The sequence below is a fragment of the Artibeus jamaicensis genome, unplaced genomic scaffold (assembly GCF_021234435.1).
Source record: "Artibeus jamaicensis isolate MK-2021 breed Jamaican fruit bat unplaced genomic scaffold, CSHL_Jam_final scaffold_1283, whole genome shotgun sequence".
NCBI lineage: Eukaryota > Metazoa > Chordata > Mammalia > Chiroptera > Phyllostomidae > Artibeus > Artibeus jamaicensis.
The window spans coordinates 18,655,391-18,678,209 of record NW_026522028.1 but is presented as its reverse complement, the minus strand read 5'-3'; the positions used below and the strand labels follow the sequence as shown (position 1 = coordinate 18,678,209).

The following is a 22,819-nucleotide window of genomic DNA, read 5'->3' as shown; positions in this document are numbered from 1 at the left end:
TAACTATTAGTATTAAGTGATAATATTGAACATTCTTTTCTTTAAAAGACTTCATTTATTTACCCCTCGAGAGAGGGAAAGGGAGGGAGAAAGAGAGGGAGAGAAACATCAATGAGTTGCCAATTGTAGATACGGCAACCCGGCCATGTGCCCTGGCTGGGAATCAAACCAGTCACCTGATGGTGTATAGGCCAGCGCTCAATCCACTGAGCCACACCAGCCAGGGCTGAAAATTGTTTACAAGAAAAGACTACATGGTTGCAGCACCTTCCTCTTGGGACCAGTGAGTTGATTCCCAGAAAGGCTGTTTGTGGAGGAAGCCAATTCTCTTTTCCTTGTGTCCCCACTGGGGTCCTGCAGGCCCTCACTGTCCTCTGGTTTGTGACATCGGGGCTGTTTGGAAACTCCTCTAACTAAAATGCATGTATACTGCCAGAATCACCGTGCATTCCACTCACTAGTACCTAGTGCTTAGCCCTTGCACTTGATAAATACTTATAGGTTGCTTTTAAATAATAATGTTAAATTACAAATTTTGATGGAAAGTGGAGTTTGTGTATCTTTGGATGTACCACATGATTCCAAAAGATCTAGCTGGTAAGTAAGAATAAATGATTATAGGATTAAAAATTTTTAAAATAACGTATTTATTTTAGAGGGGAAGGGAGGGAGAAAGAGAGGGAGAGAAAGCAGCAATTTGCGATAGAGGTATCAATTGGTTGCCTCTCACACCACCCCAACCAAGAACCTGTCCTACAACCCATGCACGTGCCCTGACCAGAAATCATAACAGCAACGTTTTGGTTCTGTAGCATCCACCAACGTGAGCAACAAATGGTCAGAAACTTTCAGGAGTTTAAGATGGAACTTTATTGGCCAAAGCTTTACCTGCGCAGGGGCGAACTCTCGAGGTGTCCGGAGACACGGTGCCCAGAAAGGGCTGCAAATGAGAGTCGCGCCTGGCGCTTACAGCCTAGGGTTTTTATTGGGGTGAGCAAGCAAGCAAATACAGAAGCAGACGCAGCCGTTAGCAATTGGCTATCTCGAGGGAACACACATGGCTATGCTTTCTGCTTGCAGCAGTGGATACTTTTCTGCAAAGACAAGGTCATGCACAGGCGGTTATCTTGTTCAGCACTCTTTGTACTTTCTGTATTTTCTATCTTCCTTGCTGAGTCTGGAGCCTGCCTCGGGTTCCTTGTTCCTCTTGGCTACTTTTATCTAATTCCGGGCCTAACAGTTCACAGGCCAGTGTTCAATCCAGTGAGCCACACCAGCCAGGGCTGGATTCAAAAATTCTTAATAATATAAAGGTTGCATTCTCATGGCCCATCAATATTGGATTGTTGAATATAACTGAATTGACTAATCATAATCATAAACTGGATTTCTAAGAAGCCTAAAAGTGTTATAAATGAAGTATCTTGAGGCACACTATATTTTTCTCACTCCTTAACAAAAAGAGAAAAAAAAAAAAACACTTTCAGGATCTACCATAAACAAGGTTTTGGAATATTTTTATCTTTATCCTGATCTTTTATGGTTTATTTTAAGATGAGAAAATCTTATGAAACTAGAGTATTCTAGTTAATTTTGCAGGTTAATTAACAGCCATAACCATTAGGAACTTTGGCTTATATTTTACAGGGTAACATGTTTTTACTTCAGTGAAAGTTAATCACTATCACTTAGAGACAAAAATTACACAAACTGATTAAGTGTAATTTTGCCAGCGTTATATTTCTAACACTTAAATGAGATGTATGTGTGCCTGTCTGTCTGTTTCACCCTGTGAATGAAGACCAATAAATCATAATGACTCCCATGTAGTAAAACCAAGACTCACAACAAGTCTTCTGGTATTGCCACATAGATGTTTAAATATTTACACTAACTGCTTCTTGGATGTTACACTGAAAGTTTTCCATGGTATTGGCACACAGTGCTTATTTTTCTAAGCTAAAATCTGTGCAGCTAGAAAAATCTAGTAGAATTTTTTGATCTTTAATCACCTAATAGGCTGCCTGTTGTAGTTTGCCCAAAGGTGTGTAGCCTTGCCTATGTATACTTTGTCTACCACCCTTTATAAACAGGTGACAAGGCATTGGGGCATTGGACCACTTTTGTTAGATGCTCTTGTTTTCATAACATAACTTTAAACTACCTTCCTCCTCAAAGCATATAAATGGACCAATATCTCTGTTGGGAACCTTACACCTGGCTTCTAGCTAAAAACATTGCATTGATTACAGGAACCTGTGCGCTCCACAAAGCCAATCGGCTACAGGTAAATGAGGTGTGCATGCGCTCCCCAAGCCAATCGGCTACAGGCACATGAGGTGTCCACGAGTACCAGTTGCACCCAAGTAATCAATAAGCGGGCCCTTCTTTGTCTCAAGCTAGCCAATTAGCAAGCAACCTAATCTCCTTCCTCTCCCTCCCCCCTATATATATACCCAGTTCGGAAAAATAAAGTTTGCAGCTTGATCAGAATCTTTTGTCTTGCTGCCATTCTTCGCGCCTCTTGTCCCCCCAACTCATTTGTTCTAGGTAGGTGGTCGAGCCCCAGTTGATTGCTCCGCGGGCCGGAGCATATCTCAAATTTTCTGCTCTGAAGTTTTGACCAGTGACAATCAATGACCTTGTACTCTGTACTACATAGGATAATTCTCAACACCCTATAATGAGAAATGTTGCTTTGGGAGACCTGCATGCAAGGCCTTGATTCCTACAAATCAGAGATGCTAGATAGGTTGTTGCTGACAGCAGCCACTCACCCATCCTGCACCGTTAATCCCCAAACTTTTTCATTCTGAGTGTGGACTCAGCCACAGAACTTCCCAGCGCAGTTATGCAGGCAGCTTCCGAGAATGAATTGGAATTGAAATGTGAGTTGAAATTTACTTGCCATCCTGGGTTACAATCGTGTAAATGCTACCCTGGATTCAGCCACACCATTCACGACTTGTGTACTTGACTCAACTGAACAGGAAAGTTTGGATAGTTCACAGCATGGATTTAAAGCACTGTGCTTTGTCATTGTAGCAATGGTTTCCACTGAGGGGAACTGTGTAATTCCTTATGACACTCATTTTCCACAGAGCTCACATCACCTTTACGAGGAATCAGGATTTCTCTTGGTACTAAAAATCAAGAAAAACTGTGCTCCAGATAAATCAAACAAAAACCCAGCTTTTATATCTTATGAACATAGGAAAACCTTTAAAATATTGTCATTCTGTCTATGGGCATTCCGAAGTTTACAGTCAAATCTATGGCCCACTTCAACAAGGACATTTTCCTCCATGCTCACAAGGACAAAGGATCCAGTGGATTGCCTACTTGTTTATCTTATCATTGGCTGAATTATTCTTTCTGTTAAGTTCCCCTTTTCTTGATTCTTTCAACTATAGCTTTAATCCAATATTGCCTATATTTTTGTAAGTTGCATCAAGCCATTTGTGAAGAAGTAAGCTATTGTTAACTACACAAATATTAACACAGTAACTTAACATGTATCTGGCCTCACTTCCTGTTATTTCTTAATGCAACAAATGAATGCCATTTGAAACATTTTATGTAAATGAAGCAGAGTTCTCAGGGTCAGAGTGAGCCTAATGAAAGCGTTCTACTGAAAAGTTGTTCTTTCTCTGTGTTCTTTGTACTGCAACATTAGTGAAAGTTCCCACTGTCTTCAAGGCAAAAATAGAATGGAGGGTGAGAATGGAAGAGAAGGGAACTAATATGTGATCTTAAAATCTTTATTGCTGGCATATAAAGAATTTTATGTAGTCAATCTTGCTACTATGGAGAGAAAATATAGCTCTCTACACAAGTTAAAGGGACATGCATTCAATGAAGATTTATTGGCGGTATATTGTGTAAGGGGCTGTAGTAAGTACTCTAAAATTGGCTTCCTATGTGTGTGGTCAAAGATATTCCTACTAATCAGATCAAGAAGACCTGTGGTTACTGTCCAATGACAAAACAAACAATTTCCTAACTGCTTTGATGTCCTTTATTCAAGGGAATGCAGTCCATGGGTTGAGGGAGTCCAGTGCCTCACAATCAGAGGAGCCCTCTTCCCGAGGGATTCTGGGTAAGGGCGAGGTTTGTAGAATATTAGAAGAGGCGACATGGAAACGCGGCGGGATGGGCTAGGAGGTCAGAGATTCCTTTACAGGGCACGCGGGTCCTATTGTCTAGGGTAAGGTAAGCTAGCGGAAGCCGACTCGGACAATTGTGATTGGTGTGTGTTAGGTTTCCTTGACAGGCGTGTCCCGTAAGTTCAGGATGACTTAGGTTTAGATGGGCGACGTGGGCTGGGCCACTGGGGTGGCTTCCATTTTGTGGGTCCCAAGAATACAAATTAACTTCACCATTACCAAGTCCTTTTCCATCTATCAATCCCCTTAACATATGTTCCTTTCTAGTCATTTCTTGTATCAAAACCAAAGTTGAGGCAATTTCAGTCTGTAAGCTCCTTGAGGTTTGTCTTATTTATCACTGAAGTATAGTACTTGATAACGATCATTTGAATGAATGAGTGACTGAATGGCTAATGGACAGAGCCCTTCCCCTAGAAGTGCCCATTTAGAGATTTCTGGACAAGAAAGAAATCTGGTTATAACCTCTTGAATTCTTTTTTCTTTCTGGACTCAGAGTTGTAAATGGAGGGAACAAGGGTCACATGGGTACTAGACTTATTAGGGTGATCACTTCATAAATTATATATAAATGTCAAATCACTATGTTGTACACCCGGAACTAATATAATATTGTATGTCAACTGTCACTGAAAATGTTTAATTATTTTAAAAATCTCTGGCCTACTTTGAACAACTGTTTTGGATCTGATGGCAATCATAGTAACAATGCTAAAATTCTCATTGGCTTTATTACTCTCATTGGCTTTATTATTCTCCATCCATTTAGTCCCCCTTTCCTTGGCTCCTTCAATTATTGCTTTTATCTAGTAATGTCTATATTTTAGTAAGCTGCCTCAAATCATTGGTGGAAGAAGAAGGGGTAGAACTAACTGTATGAAAATCCACTCAGTAATTTATATAGGCTGTATTTGGATCAATTTCTAAGTTAAATTTTAGGCAAAAATGAATCACAGTTGAAATATTTTATAAATGAATCAGGGTTCTCAGGGTCATGGTGTTCTATTGAAACTTATTCTTTTCTCTGTGTTCCTTCTAGTGTAACACTTTGAATATTTCCACTGTCTTCAAGCCAGAAATGCAATGGAAGGTGGGAAGAAAAAAACTAAATAAACTATCATAAAAGTTTTATTGATGACATGAGTAAATAAAAGTAGCAAATATTACTGCTAGGAAGTGGGAAAATGTTAACTTTCTACACATGTGAAAAGGGCAAATGTTCTATGAAGATTTACTGAAATTTATTATTTTAAAAAGTGTACTCAGTCCTATAAGAGTGGTTTCCTGTTTGCACCCAAAAGCATCCCTACTAATCAACTGAAGGAGACCTGTGACTATCAAATTCTTTTCCACTTGTCAACCACTTGTCACATTATCTTTAATGTTCTTGTCATAATTGTTGCATCCAAACCCAAACTTGGACAACTTCAGACTGTAGGCTCCTTGAGGCTCGTCTTGTTTGTCAGGGGAGCATGTACTCAACAAATGTGATTTGAATACATGAAACATATTTTTGTATAGGGGTAAAAAAGCTGGTTAGATCTTCATCACTTTCTTGTCTTGGTAAATAGAGAGAGGAAGGCGAGCTGAGTGATCTCTGAGCTCTGGCTGGGCTGCAACCAGAGTTTCAGTCTAAGTGTGTTGTCTCAACAGGCCCTAGACAGGAAGCGCTCACTGAATGCCTAGGAGAGTTCATTTGGAGGAGATATCAGGAAATACAGGAGTTTTCTTTCCTCCTCTCATCCGCCTGAGGGACTAGAAAAAAGTTCAGAGGATATGAAAACTGGCTTGAGGAAACTCGGGTGAAGTGGACATGAAAACTAGTGGGAAGGAGCACAGCTGGTGACCTGTCCAGTATCTGCGCTTCCCTCCTGAACCACCTACTCTTAGTATAGCACATTGATGTTTGGAAATGGTAAAAACCCGAGGAAAGTCATTTTTTTAGACTAGGCTCTTAAGCTTGTAGGGTTTTTTTTTTTAATTGTTGTTCAAGTACAGTTGTCTCCCTTCTCCCCCCACGATGCCCCGCCCCCAGCCATTTCCCACTTCCCACCCTCAACCTACCCACTTTGGCTCTGTCCATGGGTCCTTTATACATACCCCTTGACAACCCTTCTCCCTTGTCCCCCCATTATCCGCTCCCACCTCCCCTCTGGTCACTGTCAGTTTGTTCTTAGTTTCAGTATCTCTGGTTCTAGTTTGCTGGCTTGTTTATTTTGTTGATTAGGTTCCACTTATAGGTGACATCATATGGTATTCATCTTTCACCGCCTGTAAGCCTGCAGTTTGACTTTGTTGGACAAAATGACGCCAGCACTCGGGCAGGAGATTTTCTCTAGAGACAAGTTTTGGGGGGGGGGTGCCCACGCGACATCGAATTTCTGCGACCAAGTCCCGCCAGGGAAGAGGGAGGGCCATGAGCTAGGCGGGGGCGGGATAGGAAGGGCGGAGCCGGAGAGGAGCGGAGAGGCATAACCAAGGTGTGGTGGGCCCTCGGGTAGCACAGGAGCAGGCCCCAGAGAGGGATGTAACTGTGGAGAGATGGGGCTGGAAAAGCCAAAGGCAGAGTGGCACTTTCTGGAGTGGTGTGGCCAGGGCAGCAAGTAAGGACGTGGAGGTGGAGTGACCAGTCACATGGGGCGTGGTCTAGAGGTGGGGGGCGTGACCAAGGCAGTGGGGCATGACGAGGGGGCGTGGCTACGATGGTTAAATTTGCAAGCTGCAGTCTCCAGAGTGAGATTCGAGCTCTTCGGAAAACGTTCAGGTAAGGACCCGCTGCGTTGTGGCAGAGTGGAGCGGGGCTGCAACAGGGGCTGGCCGACTCGGGGAAAGCTGGACACTCCTCACATACCCCAGCGCCGCCCCGCGGGTCCGGAAGCTAGGACAGCTGTTTGCGAGTATTGCCAGGGTCCCGGTGGGTTGCCCGGCGGGGCATTACCCTCCCTGCCTCCCCTCCCCACTCCTGCCCCGCAGCCCTCTTTTTCTATGGGAGTCACCAACCAGAGGACTACACTTCCTTTAGGGTTATTTGCACTTGCGGGGAAACTGATGCCCCAGGGAATTTGTAGGGGGTGTGAGGACAGTTCCTTAGGAGGGAAATTTGCTAAGGATGGTTGGCTGTTAATAACTCGGGAAGCTGTGAAATAGCCAGACACAGGGGTAAGGACTACAAATCTGAGATTTCGGTTCCACTAGCCAAGGCACGGAGACCTGGGACTGACTTGGGTCAGGATTGTATTTCTTCCCTCCCCTGACTATGCCAGGGGCTGTGCTTGGAATCACAGCCACCCCCTGCCCCACCCCAAGGCAGGGGATCAGCATTACAGCTTTGTCAAGGGGGCGAATCTCAGGCTTCTGGGTTTTGCAATTCCTTCTTGCGTTTTCATTTTGTGCCCTGCCCCAGAATTGGAGGAAAACCAGAGAAGTACAAATGTTGATGGCAGTGAGTCTTTGTGGCATTGGGTGTTAAATGCTCCTGCCTTGAGGCAGGTGGTGAACCCTTAGTATTCACGTAAGTGCCCTCCTTTTCCATGAACTTTAACTGGGGAAGTTGGAGAGGTGCAAAAAGTTAATGGGTACACCTTAATTTGAATAGAATTAAAATGCACTCTCCCAGCCACTGAAAACCCCAAATGCTTTCAGCTTCCCCCACTTTCATTACTGATAAATCTGGTCATCTTTACTCTGCTATTAAAGTCTTGCTGGAATGTGGAAAGGAGTAGCCAGATTTCTCTTGTGAGGGAAGCTGCCTCAGACCCTACCCCTTATCTGGCCCGGTGCATCCCTCGGAACAGTCACAGTTCTTGGATATGTTGGAAATGGAAACATTTCAGCTATGCAGGGCCTTCTGCCTTTACTCAGGTGATTTTTGCGTCAGGACCAGGACTGAAATTCACCGCAAGGCCAAGAGCAGGAAGGGCACCATTCTCTGTGCCTGTACACACCTCCCTGGAGCCAGGGGAGAGGATGTGAAGGTTCAGTTGAATGCAGTGACCACTGAGTGAATGGTGAGCAAAGGAGTGAAGTGAATATTTTAGAAATGTGATGGAAGGAGGATAGGCTACACTTGGGAAGTTAGTTGCAGCACAGTAAGTAGTTACTAAAATGTATTTTGAAACCTTTGGCAACCCCAGATTAGAAACATACTTTCAGAAAAAAAAAGTGGGTGAGAGGAGGTAGCTGCACTTTCTCAGTCAAGACATGGAAACAATGTCTAATTCAGAGAATGGCAAGAGGCTGACTTCCTTCCTAAATCAGGAGGTGAGAAAATTAAGGGCCAATCTGATAAGGATGAAGAGATTTTTTAGCGTAATCATAACCTTTGGTTGGTACATCTTTGCTGTCTCTTTTTCATAAGTATAATTGGCTTAGTCAGGCAGAGTTCAAACTATTTGTCATTTAATAAATACATGACTTATCAATGACTTCCTTCAAAGCTTTCAGAATTTTCACTTTTCCACACAGATCTAAGTTTGCAAAAACAGCAGATAAGAGATGTGTTAGTAAAATCCAAAGATATACATGAATAATTAGTGATAGCAAAGTCATGTAGTATAGAAAACTTAGCATTCCTGAGACCCATTCAGTCTATGGTTCTCTAAAAATTCATATAAATGGGGTTACTTCAAAATGGAATTAGGGCTGTCCTCCCAAAGGAACTGCCTTGCTCTTCTTACTCCTCAAACTTTTGAATGGTTAAACCTGGGCCCATAGCCTTCAGACTGGGCCTATGGCATTGTACACCAAACAACTGCAATGCTAATAGGAAAGTAGACATGACTATGTAGCAGAAAATGAAAGACATTCTTTAAACTTAGCATCACTCTGTTCGCTTACATATAGCTATAGAAATTCCTTCCTTCGCTTATTAACACCCACAGAAATTCCTTCTATTCTTGCACTTATTCTCCTTTCCTTTCTCATAAAAACCCCTTGCCTTCACCACCTCATCAGAACACTCTTTGGGTTTCTGCCTGAGTCAGTGCTTCCTGAATGCTATTCTTTCAAATCTCAAATAAATACTTTGTTGCCTCTCACTTTAACCTTTTATTTTTAGGTTAAAGCATCCACCTTCAAGGATAGACTTAGGACAAGTTTTCTGTGAAATCCAGTAATGTTGTAGTAGTTTATTGTTATGTATTATGTTTGATAATTAAACGTTATTTGTGGTTTCACAAGATTGCATTTTATAAGATCCTGGGTAAGTTTCAATAACCATCTCTATAACTTTTAATGTAACAGAGGATTGGCTTTAGGCTTGAGTATAAATAATCTCATGTATTATTAGAGATATTGTAGCCCGGCATTAGCTATACCGTCTGTTTGTACAGATTTTCCTGGAACCCTCCTTGCCTCTGGCCTTCCATGCGCCGTTCCTTTCTTGACCGCCTTTGACTGTTCCTTCTCCATCTCTTGGCAACCTTCATCCATTTTTCCCCTGTATTCCTCTCTCCATCTGTTACTCCTGGAGGGAAGGAGTGTTTCTTCTCTCTCTAGTCTTATAGCCTCTCCTGAGCACCAGAATTGTACTGCCAACTCTCCTGCACCTTTCCTCTCAGCCCTACCTTGGACCTGAAATCCAATCTATAATTAAATGAGGACCGTCATCTTTCCCTTCTCACCTCATGCCAGGTTCTATTTCTCTGATCAAGGATGTATTCTCATTCTACCACCAGCACCATCCAGCTGTAAAATCACAAAGCCACCTTCAACTTTTTCCCTTTTCAATCCAATGCAAAACTTATGGGTATTTTGTTTTGTTTTGTTTTTACCAAAATGGTGATCTCTTGAATGCAAAGTGCCTGGTCCATCTCTACTTTTGTGCAGTTCAGTGCTTCATATTCTCCACTTGCATTATTGGGATTTCATTTCAAACTCCACATGCCGAACTCTGAGCTACTAATTTTCCACCCAAAACCTGTTCCACACACTACTGTCCTCATCTCGACTCATGACAACTCCATTCTTCCAGATACCTAGGCCAAGAATCTTCCAGTCATCCTTGAATCCTCTCTTGCACATTTTAGGGGCTGTATTCCCAAGGTGTAGCCAACACCCAACCACTTCTCCCCACCTTCACCGCAGTGTCCTTAGTTCCAGCCCCTGGATTATCCTGAATGGTGTATCTGCTCCTTTTCTGCCTCCCATCCCAGTCGACTTTCAGTAGAGCACCCTGAATGATCTCTTAAAAATATAAATCAGATTATGTCTCCCCTCTGCTACAAAAACTTCATTGTGTCCCCATTTCACTTAGAGCTGTAGTTCTGAATTGTAGGTGATCCCTGTTCTCCAAGGGCCATCTGCCATGTCTGGAGATGGTTTTGTGTTTTTTTTTGTAGTTTTTCATTTCTCTGCTAGAAAAATTTACTTGCCTTATATAGCTTTTCTAATTATTTTACTCTCAGACATTTGATGTACTTCTGTTTTCAGTGAATTTTTTAATAAAAAGGTTATAGCTGGCTAAAAAAAACTATCTTAGAACTAGCAAATCAAAGATGGTTTTGATTGTCACAGTTGGAAGGAGGGTACCACTGGCATCTAGTGGGTAGAGACCAGGGATGCTGCTAAATGTCCTACAATGTACAGATTGCCCCCCACATATGCACACACACAAAACAGAAACCTGAGTTGGAGAAAGAACCTTTACAATGGCCTGGACATCTCCTCAATCTGCTGTCTGTTATCTGTCAACCTCATCTCCTCCTACCCTCTTTCTGTTTGATTCTACTCCGGCCCTATTGACTTCCTTACCCTCCCTTGTATGTGGCAGACACACTTCTGCCTCAGGATGTTTTCACAGGCAATTCCCTCTGCTTGGAATACCCTTCTTCGTGATAACCGTGTAATGAATTCCTTTGCCTCCTTCAATCCTTTGCTCAATTTTCACCTTCTCAATAATGCGTCCCCTGAACAATTTGTTTAAAGAGCCAACACCCCTTCCCAATGGCACTCTAAATTCACCTTATTCTGCTCTACTTTTTACTGAACATACTATAATTGTCTCTACAACTAACCTATGTATTCAGTTGTTTATTATCTATTTTTTCCTACTGGAATGTAAGTTCGACAAGGGTAGAGACTTTGTTTTGTTCTCCAATGAACCTAGAATGATATCTGGCATTTAATAGATGTTTGATTGGTATCTTGGTGAATGAAAGAATAAAAGAGTGATGGGATTGAATGAAAGATGGTTCAAGAAATCACCTCATCACTGGCTTCCCTGGCTCCATTGTTTGCCCACTCCCATCCATCATGCACTGTGCTGATCAGAAACCATCAGAAACCATCTGTGCTTCCTCTTATACCCATAGAATAATATCTAAAACTTTCTGGTCCCTTGGAAATTCATATTCTACAAATTAATCTCAAATCCCCAACCATCCCAACTTTTCAATGTGTCCCCTGGGCATCTGCTTGGTCAACACCTTAACAGACTTGGAATTATGGGATCTTTAGATACATTTTGCTTTATTACAAAAAATAGAATTTTACAGGATTTAATTTTTGTTTTTGTCACAAAGCACAAGGTAATCTTCAGAGTCAATGTCTCCTACAGTAAGATCAGCAATATTCTTAGGAGACAAACAGAAGTTCAGTCTTCCAGACCACTATGTGTAGTCCACTACTGGGTGGGCTTTGTGGAGGAGAACAACCTAGAAGGTGAGGTTGATTGACATCTGAACCTTTGGAGCTCTTGTGCCCTCCTAGTCCTAGAGAGCCAGTCTGGAAGTGGACGAGAGACACTTACTATGGGTGAGTTTTCATCAGCCACCACCCTTGGCATTGTGCACAGACAGCGTGATTGCAGAATGCAAAGTAGTCCCCAAGGCATGAACACTGCCTTGTAATTCAGCTCTAGCCTTCTGTGCCAGCTAAGCCTTGCCTTAGGGCTTTCCTGATGGCTCTGAAGCTAGAGCAAGGATCAGTTACCCAGACTGCCAACTGTGAAGTTGGAAGGAGGGTAGAGTTTATAGAGGAAATGATGAAAAAGTTTTGGGTATAGATACTGGTTATGGGTATATAACATGTGAATGTATTTAATGCCACTTTAAAAAAAGTAGAAATTACCAATATTATGTATATTTTACCACAATTTAAAAAAAGGTAACTAAAATAACGTAAGTTGTTAGTTTAAAAAGTTTTTCCTTGTATGTTACAAGCTTGTGAGAATAGTAAGAAAACATGACCTTTTCATCTTTACCTAGCACACTGCTTTGGATGAGATAGTCGCTCATTATTGTTTCAGTTTGGGAATGGAAGTCAATAGAAAGAAGAATTAATGAACATTTTGACATGCCTGCTCCCTCCAAACATGTATATATACAAACACACACGTAAAACTTGTGAACAAAAGTGACTTTAACTTGGTTTGAAAATTTCCAACCCCTTTCATCAGTGAAGGCATACTTTAGGTGTCACTGCCTTAAAGACCCCAGGAAGGGAGTCAAGCCTGCAGGTAAGGAGCCTCCGTGGGCTTCAAGAACTTCCACCAGTGCCCTTTCATGCGGTGACCTGCATCTCCACTCCCCGAGGTCTGTGTGTTCATTAGCAAAGTGTTGCGGACAACAGTGCACAGCACAAGGCTGGAAGCTGACTCCTTGTCACACCCCATTTTGCAGGACTTGTCCAGGCACTTGGATTAATAGCTAATTAAAAAGAGTTCTGCCTGGAGCCCTCAGTCGTTCTTTTCAGGGTAGTCGCTGGACACACCGCACCTTTCCCTTGGGTCTAGCATTCTCCCCTCTAGCTCAGATCTGGTAGAGTTGAGGGCAGTGGTACAGGGTAGAAGAGCTAGTTCACGGCCAGTTCATAGCAGTGAAGTACATGAAGCAAGTAGAGGGTGAAATCAGACTGGGTGCTTCCTGTCTCTGCACTGTGAAGGATCCTAATGTGCTTTTTTATATCTTACACTCTTCTTGGAAAGAAGGTACAAACAGTAAAATTCAAGTCCGTAAGTACATACTGTCTTTAGTGACCTCTCAATTTCTCTTTCTCTGCTATTTGGCACCTGTCCTCTCCTGGCATTGCCAAACTGTTGAGAGGCCTCTAATAAGCCTTAGGCAGAATTTGAGGAAGCTCTAATGCCTACTGAGAACTGGATTGGTGTATGTTTCCCTACCCCATAGCATTTGCATTATTTTATTATTCACATAACATAAAGATAGCCATTTTAAAGTATATAATTCCGGAATACTTAGTACATTCATAATGTTGTTCAAACACCACCTCTGTCTAGTTCTAAAACAATTATATATCACCCCCAAATATAACCCCATACCCATGAATCAATTGCTCCCCGTTTCACCCTTCCCCAAGTCTTGGCAACCACCAAACTGCTTTCTATCTCTAGATTTCCCTTTTCTAAGTATTTCATATGAATGGAATCATACCATATGTGTGGCCTTTTTTGTCTGGCGTCTTTCACTTGGCATCAGGTCTTTGAGATTCATTCACATTGTAACATGCATCAAGACTTAATTTCTTTTTATGACCTTGTTGGTCTTTCATTCCAGCACCCAATACACTGCCCAGAGCAAAGGAAATGACAATAAATGTTTGAATGAAAATGAATACTGGCAGAATTCCCATCCCTGTAAGTCCAGGTTAGGTTCATATTTGGGTAGGTTTCTCTTTCAGATCAGGCAGAACTTTGGGGGTCCTTCAGATCTTATAGATAGAGATATGAGACCCCGCTGTTAAAACACAGGCATTTTTTAAATTTTTTAAAAAGATTTTATTTATTTATTTTTAGAGAGGGAGAAAACATTGCTCAGTTGTCTCTCCGACACCCTCAACTGGCAACCTGGCCCGCAACCCAGCAATCAAACCAGCAACCTTTTGGTTCACAGGCCGATATTCAGTCCACTGAGCCACACCAGCCAGGGCTAAACACAAGCATTTAAAAATGTTTCCAATGTACAAATAAACCCACAAATGGGTGATGGTGACATGTAGACAAAGGAAAATACCTTAATACTGAGAACATACTAGTAGTCACTTCATTATTCTCAGTTCTTGAAATTAGGATCAAGGTCTTCCCTATCACCAAGGTCTTCTCCACCTACTCATCAAATAGCCATCATGTGCCAGGCACTGTGTCCCTAAGAGATGCAGCTGTGACTAAGAGAGTCTCTACCACCGTGGGGCTTAGATACTGGGGAGATGACGTCGTAAATTACAATCCGGATGAGGTATTTAATTCAATCGTGATGAGCTCTATGACCAAGAATAAGAGTACATTGGGATCATGAAGAGAGGCGTGGTCAAGGAAGTGACGTTGGGTGTGATTATCAAAGCGTAGATTAACCAGGGAAGAAGGCACCTCGGGTGTTGGAAGAACTGAAGTCCACACGGCCAGTGTGCAGGCAGAGGCAGAAAGTGGACATGACGGACAGCAAGGGCGTGTTGTGCTGGGGTGACTAGTGAGTTTCAGGAACAAGAGTGGCTAAACTCTTGACTCTCGTTTGGGCCTCCTGCATCCCCATCATGTGTGCAGATAATGTGAGTGTGGTCGTCCTACTTAGAGGTTTCCACATGATCCGCAGTCTCTACTACTTACAGCTTTCCCTCCTCCGGGTTATTAGGTTCCTGCAAGTTCTCTGCAATCTGACCAAGACCTCAAGGCAAAGATGGTGGTGATGAGCAACCTGAGAATCATTCTTCAAGCTTCTCCATGCAAAACACTGTGGAGAAAGTTCCAGATTCCGAGGTCCACGCCTGTGAGGCCCTGCAGCCTGTACACCTGCACTTACAAAACCCGGAACCGAGCCTGTGAGTACACTGCTGCCTCCAAGCAAGCAGGAGGCTTGCCGTTTCCTAACAATCACGTGTCAAGGATTTGTACATAGGATGTCACTGGCATTCCAGAGTGGGTTTGTATTGACATATAATGTGTATAAGTCTGAGGTGTGCTGCATAGTGATTTCATGCGCTTGTATGTTGCAAAATGATGACCACAGTAAGAGTTGGGAAGTGCTTTTCTTGACCAGTTTTAATATATTTTTAAAGGTTTTACTTATTTGTTTTTAGACAGAGGGGAAGGGAGGGAGAAAGAGAGGGAAAGAAACGTCCATGTGTGGTTGCCTCTCATACGTACTGGGGACCTTGCCCACAACCCAGGCATGTGCTCTGACTGGGAATCGAACTGGTGATTCTTTGGTTTGCAGGCCAGTGCTCCATCCACTGAGCCGCACCAGTCAGGACCAGTTTTAACATTTTTAAATGGTATCACACAGAAATAGGACAAGGGAGATATCCCAGTTCCAAGTATTTTGGAACCTGTTCTATATTGTTTCTTATTAGCATTGTCTATTTATTAAGGTTGATCCACTGACTGTGAGTGATTTCTGTGGACCTGAACTTTCTAGAAAAGGCGTATTCATGCTCATTCGCAGTTCAGAACAGTAGCTGCACACTTTGGAGTATTCTTTCCTGAGTTAGCAATTGCAGTTACTTCTAGCTGACCAACTTGTCAAATGTGTGTTCTGCTGTAAACACAGCAGTTGGTCTTCACTGAAACCTCTAGCGTCTCATCCCCTGCAGAAATACCAGTTACGTACACGTCTCTATGAGCCAGGGATTCTCTCTTGTGGCACCACTGACATGGGTAGGTGGTTCTGTGTAGGTGGGGTCTGTCTTGTGCGCTGTAGGACGGTGGATGGCATCCCTGGCCTCTACCCACTACACGCCAGCAACAGCCCCTGCCCAGTGGTAACAACAGAAAAGGTCTGCACACATTACCAAGTGAGCTCTGGGGGACGAAACTGCCCTTGGTTAAGAACCATTGAGACAATAGCAGAGGATACCCTGTGTATTTGTGGAGAGATGGGTTCGAGTTTATGGAGAGATGAAATAGATAAGTATATCATTGAAGAGGAATTTTTTTATATTTTCCATTATTTTAAAGGGGTTGACTCTGAGTTTGCAAATGTTAGTTTTCTTCTAGGACTGGGTTTCTCTACTTTTTCTCTTTGGGTTTAGTCTCTCTTGACCTCCTATGCACACAACAAAAAATATGTAAGAAAAGAATGCTTGTACATTAGGAATGATAATCTAGCTAAATCCAAGGACTTGAAACTGTTCCATGAATATATTTTTATTGATAGTGTATTTTGTTTCCTTCCATGCTGACTATGTTCTCATTAAAAAGGACTAGCCATTAATCAATAAAATATACTTAAAAGATTGGAACAAGGGATAGGGGAGGGAATTTCAGGAGAAAAGGGGAAAGGTTTACAGGAACAAGTATAAAGCACACATGGACAATAACAAGGGGGGTGGAAATGGGGGGTGGCCTGGGATAGCAGCAAAAGACAGAAAACTGTACAACAGTTAAAATAAAACTTGAAAACAAACAAAAAAAGATTAAAATAAATAAAAAGAACTGGCCAGAGTTAAAATATACTTCTGGTTGTTGGGTGTGGCTTCCTACCAGCAGGCCCACATCCTAAACCAGACTGGCTTATTTTCAACACTGGCGGTTTGAAGCAGAAAGTGGAAAAAAATACTCATATTATCTAGTTAATAGAGTTACTTTTTAAACAAAAAGTAGGAAGATATAACTCTAAAATCCAATATGCTCATGTTTTTAGGATAATTTTGCTTCTGTTTTGCTGACCAAAAAAAATATAGTGGTGCCTTGGGAAAGTCCCTTGATTAAATTCCCACATCAGATGTCCTTCTTGGTAAGTTGCTAAGAAGCACAGGCAACAGTCACTATTCGATTTGGCTTTTGTCATATGACGCTCTCTCTCCCTGTTTTCCCCCAGGACAGTAGTATGGTCTCTACTCCCTGGGCCAGTGGGCAGGTCTTTTTCTGATGTCCTGGCATAAAACCAATATTCATTGTTTCTGGCAACTTAGTACCCCAGTAGGTGGCCCTGTGTTTGCTGACTTGTGACCAAGAATGACCCAAGAGTGTGGAGGGTTAGCAAAGATAGCTGGAAAGGCCTCCTGGCGGCTGTGCTGGTCCTGGGACGGTCATCCTCATCCCCGTCTTTCTCATCATCATAGGCTTGGTGTCTCCCTCGAGTGGGACCATATTTAACACGGGCTGAAGCAGATGAGGCTGTCAGTGAGGGAGGAGGATCGGGCAAATTCAGAAAGCGGCATCGCACTACAGCCCTGGGCTCCCTGCTTTACTTCCCTGCCCACCCTCCACCCAGGCAATTCCTGGCTGTAAACTCCAATTGCTGTTTGCTGGTACCTCCGGTGGCAGACAGTAAATGTTGACAGTCCTAACTGTGCACACTGGTAACATGATAAAATACAGATAAAAGCCTTGCACCTATATCCAAGAAGAAAATAAAAGCAGTTTCAATTAGTCTACCATCCCATAAAAGTTAGTGGCATTGTCACAGGAAAGAAATTTAGGCATCAGATCTTAGGCCATGAGAAAATCAATTTAATTAGGCTGATTCTTAATTTAATGAACTACGAAGACTATCATCTAGAATGGAAATGGTTTAGATTTGTTTTATTCCAATGATTCTTATGTCATGATCTCTTTCCTTTAAGAAAAAAGGGAAACATTTGTTTTCATGACAACCTTGAATAGAATGGCACTGTATAAAATGTAGCCACTAGCCCTGGCTGGCGTGGCTCAGTGGACTGAGTGCTGACCTACAAAGCAAAGAGTCACGGGTTCGATTCCCAGTCAGGGTACATGCCTGGGTTGTGGGCCAGGTCCCTAGTGGGGGCCACGTGAGAGGCAACCACACATGGATGTTTCTCTCCCTCTCTTTCTCCCTCCCTTCCTCTTTCTCTAAAATAAATAAATAAAATCTTTAAAAAAAAACCCGATATTTTTTAAAAAGAAAATATGTAGGTGAAACATAGTATATAGGTGAAACTAAGTTTACTAATATATTTTATTTTACCCAATATATCCAAAATATTATCACTTTAAAATTAGATGACTATAAGAATTATAAATGAAATATTTTATTTTGTTTTTTACTAAGTCTTCAAGGTCCCTGGGTGTTCTACATTTACGGCACATCTCAATTTAAACTAGTCACACTAGGTGAGTGGAGACCATGTAGACAGTGCAGGTACAGAGAGCACTTGCCCAGGAATAACAACCAATGAAGAGACACTTAATGTATTGTGGGGTTGTCAGGGAAGGGGGTTGAACTGACCTTGCAAGCCTGGTAGGGTTTTCAGAAGTGGGGGAGAAATAGGCAGGTGTGATCATGTGAATGCAGGAGGTGTTTTGGGGTATCCCTGCTTGCCTAGTTCAGAAACTATGGGTGAGAGGTAAGATTAGAGAGCTGTAGTGTCAACTTGTTTGGTTTTTTCTGTTAGTAAAATAAGCATTAAGTGCCTCCTTTGTGCCTGGTACTAAGTTCAGCCCCCGGCCTGTAGAAAAAGCGCCCCAGGCAGTGTGAGTTCAGTAGAAGGAAAGGTCATAGTGGTTGGAGAAAATGTCAAGGCCAGAGTTTGGGAAGATGGAGTAGAGGGGAGTGAGAAAGAAGGCAGAGCAACCAAGAGGCATGGTATGAAGTTGTGGGCAGGGCAAGGGAGAGTTAGAGCTGGAAGATTTTTAAAGAAAAAATAACATGGTCAGCTGGGTAATATGAAATAAAGATGAAAGGAGAAGGAAATCTTCCCAGTGATGTTCTTAATCATTTTCATTCAATCCACAAATGATTCAAAGGCAGCTCAGTTCTGGCTTGCAGATCAGCCGGGGAGGCAGATAATTACACATGTGTGTAGCATAGGACAAATTACTTTCATTCTACCCTTCTGAATTCTTGATGGAGCTCCCAAGACAGACCAATCAAAGAAAAGCAAACACAATTTTCATAACATGGATACCAGGCCAAGAAAGAAAGAGAAAAAATGTTTTGGGAACAAGTTAACATATAAAATGGTTTTATATAAAACATCAACCGTCTTGTTTATTTTGATAAGCAGCAATACCAGCTTCATTTGTAATGCAGCCCATGGCATCGGAAAAAAGAATTCTGTGATTGTTGATTATATTATTAATGCAAAGAAAGGATAAATATTGAAAAGTAATTTCTTATTTATTTATTTATTTATTTATCTTTAGCGAGGAAGGGAAGGAGAGAGGGAGAGAAATATCAATGTGTGGTTGCCTCTGTGAGTCCCCTGCTGGGAACTGGCCTGCAACCCAGGCATGTGCCCTGACTGGGAATCGAACCGTGATACTCTGGTTCACAGGCCCGCGCTCAATCCACTGAGCTACACCAGCCAGGTGAAAAGTAATTTCTTAATAAAAACCCACGGATACCTCCTGTATACGTAGGAGTGGCAGAGACCCAGGGAAATTGAGTAACTCCTCAAAACGATGCAAGCCACCGCCTTGTTCAGACCAGACCCTCTCAGTAGTCCTCCCAAACTCAGGGTATTTATAGTCTAAATGTCCCTTTTCCATAGTTGTTTCTTTATATGCTCTTAGGGATAATCCACTGTGAGGCCCCTCAGCAGCTTAGCTGCTGAGTGCGCATCAATGAGAACAGATGAGATGACATCCTGACAAAGTTTATGTCACTCATATGAAAACAAATTATAAAAACAAATTCATTCTTAGACCAAAACAACTTCACTCTTAAAAACAACTTCAATTTTTATAATAAACAAGTAGATTTTAAATCATATCAAACTGATACATAAGTGTGAATTCTCAAGTCCTTAGCCACAAGTCTGAATATCTCAGAGGGGAAGATGTAAAGACTCTTTGCTCCAGGCATATTTAAAATTGAATCAGGGCTGTTCTAGGTGTTTAAAAATATCACAAAATCCAATACGACTTTTTACTTTTTATCCCAACAATAGCAGTTCAATACTAAAATTAAAGGACGTGTATCAAATACGGCACCACAAGACAACGAAACAGGAGGAAGATATGGCTCCTGTCTGCAAGGAATTTGCAATCTCATGCAATTATAATATGAGTATATTGTCCCAATTCATATACATTTTGGTTTAGATTTCTGAAACAGTTCTTGTTCTTCACAAGTTCTTTCATACTAAGAGAGAAAACCCAATACATTAGTTTCAGACCTCTCTAGAGATGAGAGTACTGCATTATATTAAAAAAGAGAAATAAAAAAGTGAATACTCTGAGTTTGCCTCTGCTTTTAGGTCTAGACCAAGATTTTTCCACTTTGGCATTGTTAACATCTGGGGCCAGAGAATCTGTGCATTATGGGGATGTTTAGCTGTATCCCTGGCCCCCACCCACTAGATGTCAGTAGCATCTTCTTCCAGTTATAACAACCAAAAATGTCTCTAGACAATGTTGAATGTCCCCTGGGGGTATAATCCCTCTGTTGAGAACCGCTGGTCTAGAAAACTTCCTGGGGAGCTTTAAGTCTATACTGCTGGGGCACTTTTTCCTAAAAAGACAAGGTTAAGATCTTACACTTCCAGCTTTGGGTAACTACTTCAGAGAGAAGAATGTTTCCTCTATAAGACTAAACCAGAGGCAAGTTTCCATATTGTTGTTGTTGTTTTTATTTTATTTTTTAAAGATTTTTATTTATTTATCTTTAGAGGAGAAGGAAGGGAGAGAGGGAGAGAAATATCAGTGTACGGTTGCCTCCCGTGCATCCCCTGCTGGGAACTGGCCCGCAACCCAGGCATGTGCCCTGACTGGGAATTGAACCATGATCCTTTGGTTCAGAGGCCAGCGCTCAATCCACTGAGCTACACAAGCCAGGGCAATGTTTTTGAATGAAAACAGGAGTACCAGGGACCCTGCCATACACAAGGAGATTTGACTGAATAGCAGCTGCGTTGTTTCTCAAATCCTTAAACTTTCTCAAATCCTTAAACTCATTCTTAGCAGTGGGGTGAGGTGCAAAGGGTCATCAGTAATGATTTCTCTCAATTCATATGTCTTCTGGTTCTCCTGTTGATTTTAGTTCTACCCACCCATGATACTCTAAAGGGCAGAGAACTCTAACACCCCAAATCATATATGCGGGTTCAATCCATCATGCATGGATAACTGAACAGATCTTTCTGTGTTACGAAGAAGTCTGCTGAGATTTATCAGGGACTTGCCACAAAAGACAGTTACCAAACAGCAGGGGTTCTTTGCCTGCATGCATCAAACACAAACAGGAGTTTGCAGGGAGGGAAGTAAAAGTTTATTTAAGGAAATGGCACCAAGACCAGAGACACAGGTGAGTCATTTTCAAAGACCTGACTCACTCATGGCTTGCATTAGGACTGAGTATATATGGGACAAATGATTAATCATAGTGACTAAGGGAGTTGGGGTCGTGGGCCTTACTGATTGGTTGGGGTCAGAGAGGGAGTAGTGAGTGATCATTGTATTGGGTCCTGAGGTCAGCCGCAGGGTCATTTTGTCCAGCTTTGTGAAGGTGTGGTGGGTGGGTACCATCTGCTTTTATGGGCCTGGAGCTGAAGCACAATGGGATTAAGATATTATCTTTAGTTTCAAACTGTTCCCTAATCAGCGGACCTACGGTTTTATTCCCAAAACCATTTGATGCTAACCAGAACCTGGTGTTCTAAGGCCTTGTACCATGATATATTGCACACCCACTCCCTTACTCACCAGGTTAGAACACCCATTAAGGGAGGGGGTGTGCAGTATGTTATGGTGCTATTAGACTGGACAGAGCCAGCATGAATTAAGGAAAAAGTCATATTAAAGAAATGAAGTTCCTGTCTGGTTACAATACCTGGTGCTTGAATCTTTGGTAGAAAAATCAGCATCAATGGTGTCATCGGTGCCCATGTAGGACAAACTGTGTATATACACTTTAATATATAATGTCCATAGCTATTCATTTTATAAACAGAACTCTAGGAACCTTAGCAGTGATAATATTCTACCCGGGTTTTGCAGAATACCTAATCCTCAAAGCTTGCTTACACAAAAGGTGAGTTCCACGTGCACACTTAAACAGAACCATATCCTTCCCCCAATGGGATTCATCTGTTTCTTGTTCTCTTCTCTCTGACATACTTCTCTGCTGTGATTCAAGAAGTATTTGAGTCTGTACTTAAGGGCTTAAGTGTGTCATGTCCCCCATCTTCCTCTTTCTTCTGAAATACGACTGCGTGGTATGTAACCCCAGGTAAGGGACATCCTGATGACTGTCCTGATGTGCTTTCTCCTAGTGCACCCGCTCTGGGAGAGGACAGACCTGGTCCCGGGAGGTGAGCGCCAGTCACCCATCAATATCCGGTGGAGGGACAGTGTCTATGATCCTGACTTAACACCGCTCACCATCTCTTATGACCCGACCACCTGTCTCCATATCTGGAATAATGGATACTCCTTCCTTGTGGAATTTGAAGATTCTACAGATAAATCAGGTGAGAGCCAGACTGGTAGTCTCCTCTGGAGTTAAAGGCACAGTTTCACATTGGCACAGGCCACATGGCACTGTTTCCATGGGAGCATGGACCTCTGTTGTTAGCAATGATGACACACATTGGACTTATATTTTCAATGTATGAAAATAGTCCCTCTTAGTTTTATGCACATTGTCTTCTAGTATCAATTCATAACTGATATAGAAGATAGGGTGTGAAATTAAAGCTATGTCCAAAATTTGTTTTGCACTGTTTATGAATGTGTGCTAATTTTCTGTGTGCTTTGCAAGACACTTTTATGTTAAAAGGCAAAAGATTTATACGATTGGAAG

General features: G+C 42.1%; 1 protein-coding gene and 1 long non-coding RNA gene across 3 annotated transcripts in view; one reads left to right on the top strand and one right to left on the bottom strand.

Annotated features, from left to right (window-relative positions):
- Positions 1–22,819, bottom strand: part of LOC119058322 (uncharacterized) — a 43,082-nt gene that overhangs the window by 2,196 nt on the left and 18,067 nt on the right. The window contains exon 4 of one of the 2 annotated variants that reach the window (XR_005084230.2): positions 16,252–17,232. The exons of the other annotated variant lie outside the window; for it this stretch is intronic. This is a non-coding gene — a long non-coding RNA (uncharacterized LOC119058322). Of the gene's footprint in view, positions 1–16,251; positions 17,233–22,819 lie in introns of those variants that run through there. 2 annotated transcript variants of the gene reach the window in all.
- CA5B (carbonic anhydrase 5B) overlaps positions 6,624–22,819 on the top strand; it is a 30,807-nt gene continuing 14,611 nt past the window's right edge. The window contains exons 1-3 of the mRNA XM_037157452.2: positions 6,624–6,930; positions 14,750–14,936; positions 22,290–22,487. Of these exons, the coding sequence (XP_037013347.2) occupies positions 14,795–14,936; positions 22,290–22,487 (340 nt within the window). The 5' untranslated portion in view covers positions 6,624–6,930; positions 14,750–14,794. The remainder of the gene's footprint in view (positions 6,931–14,749; positions 14,937–22,289; positions 22,488–22,819) is intronic.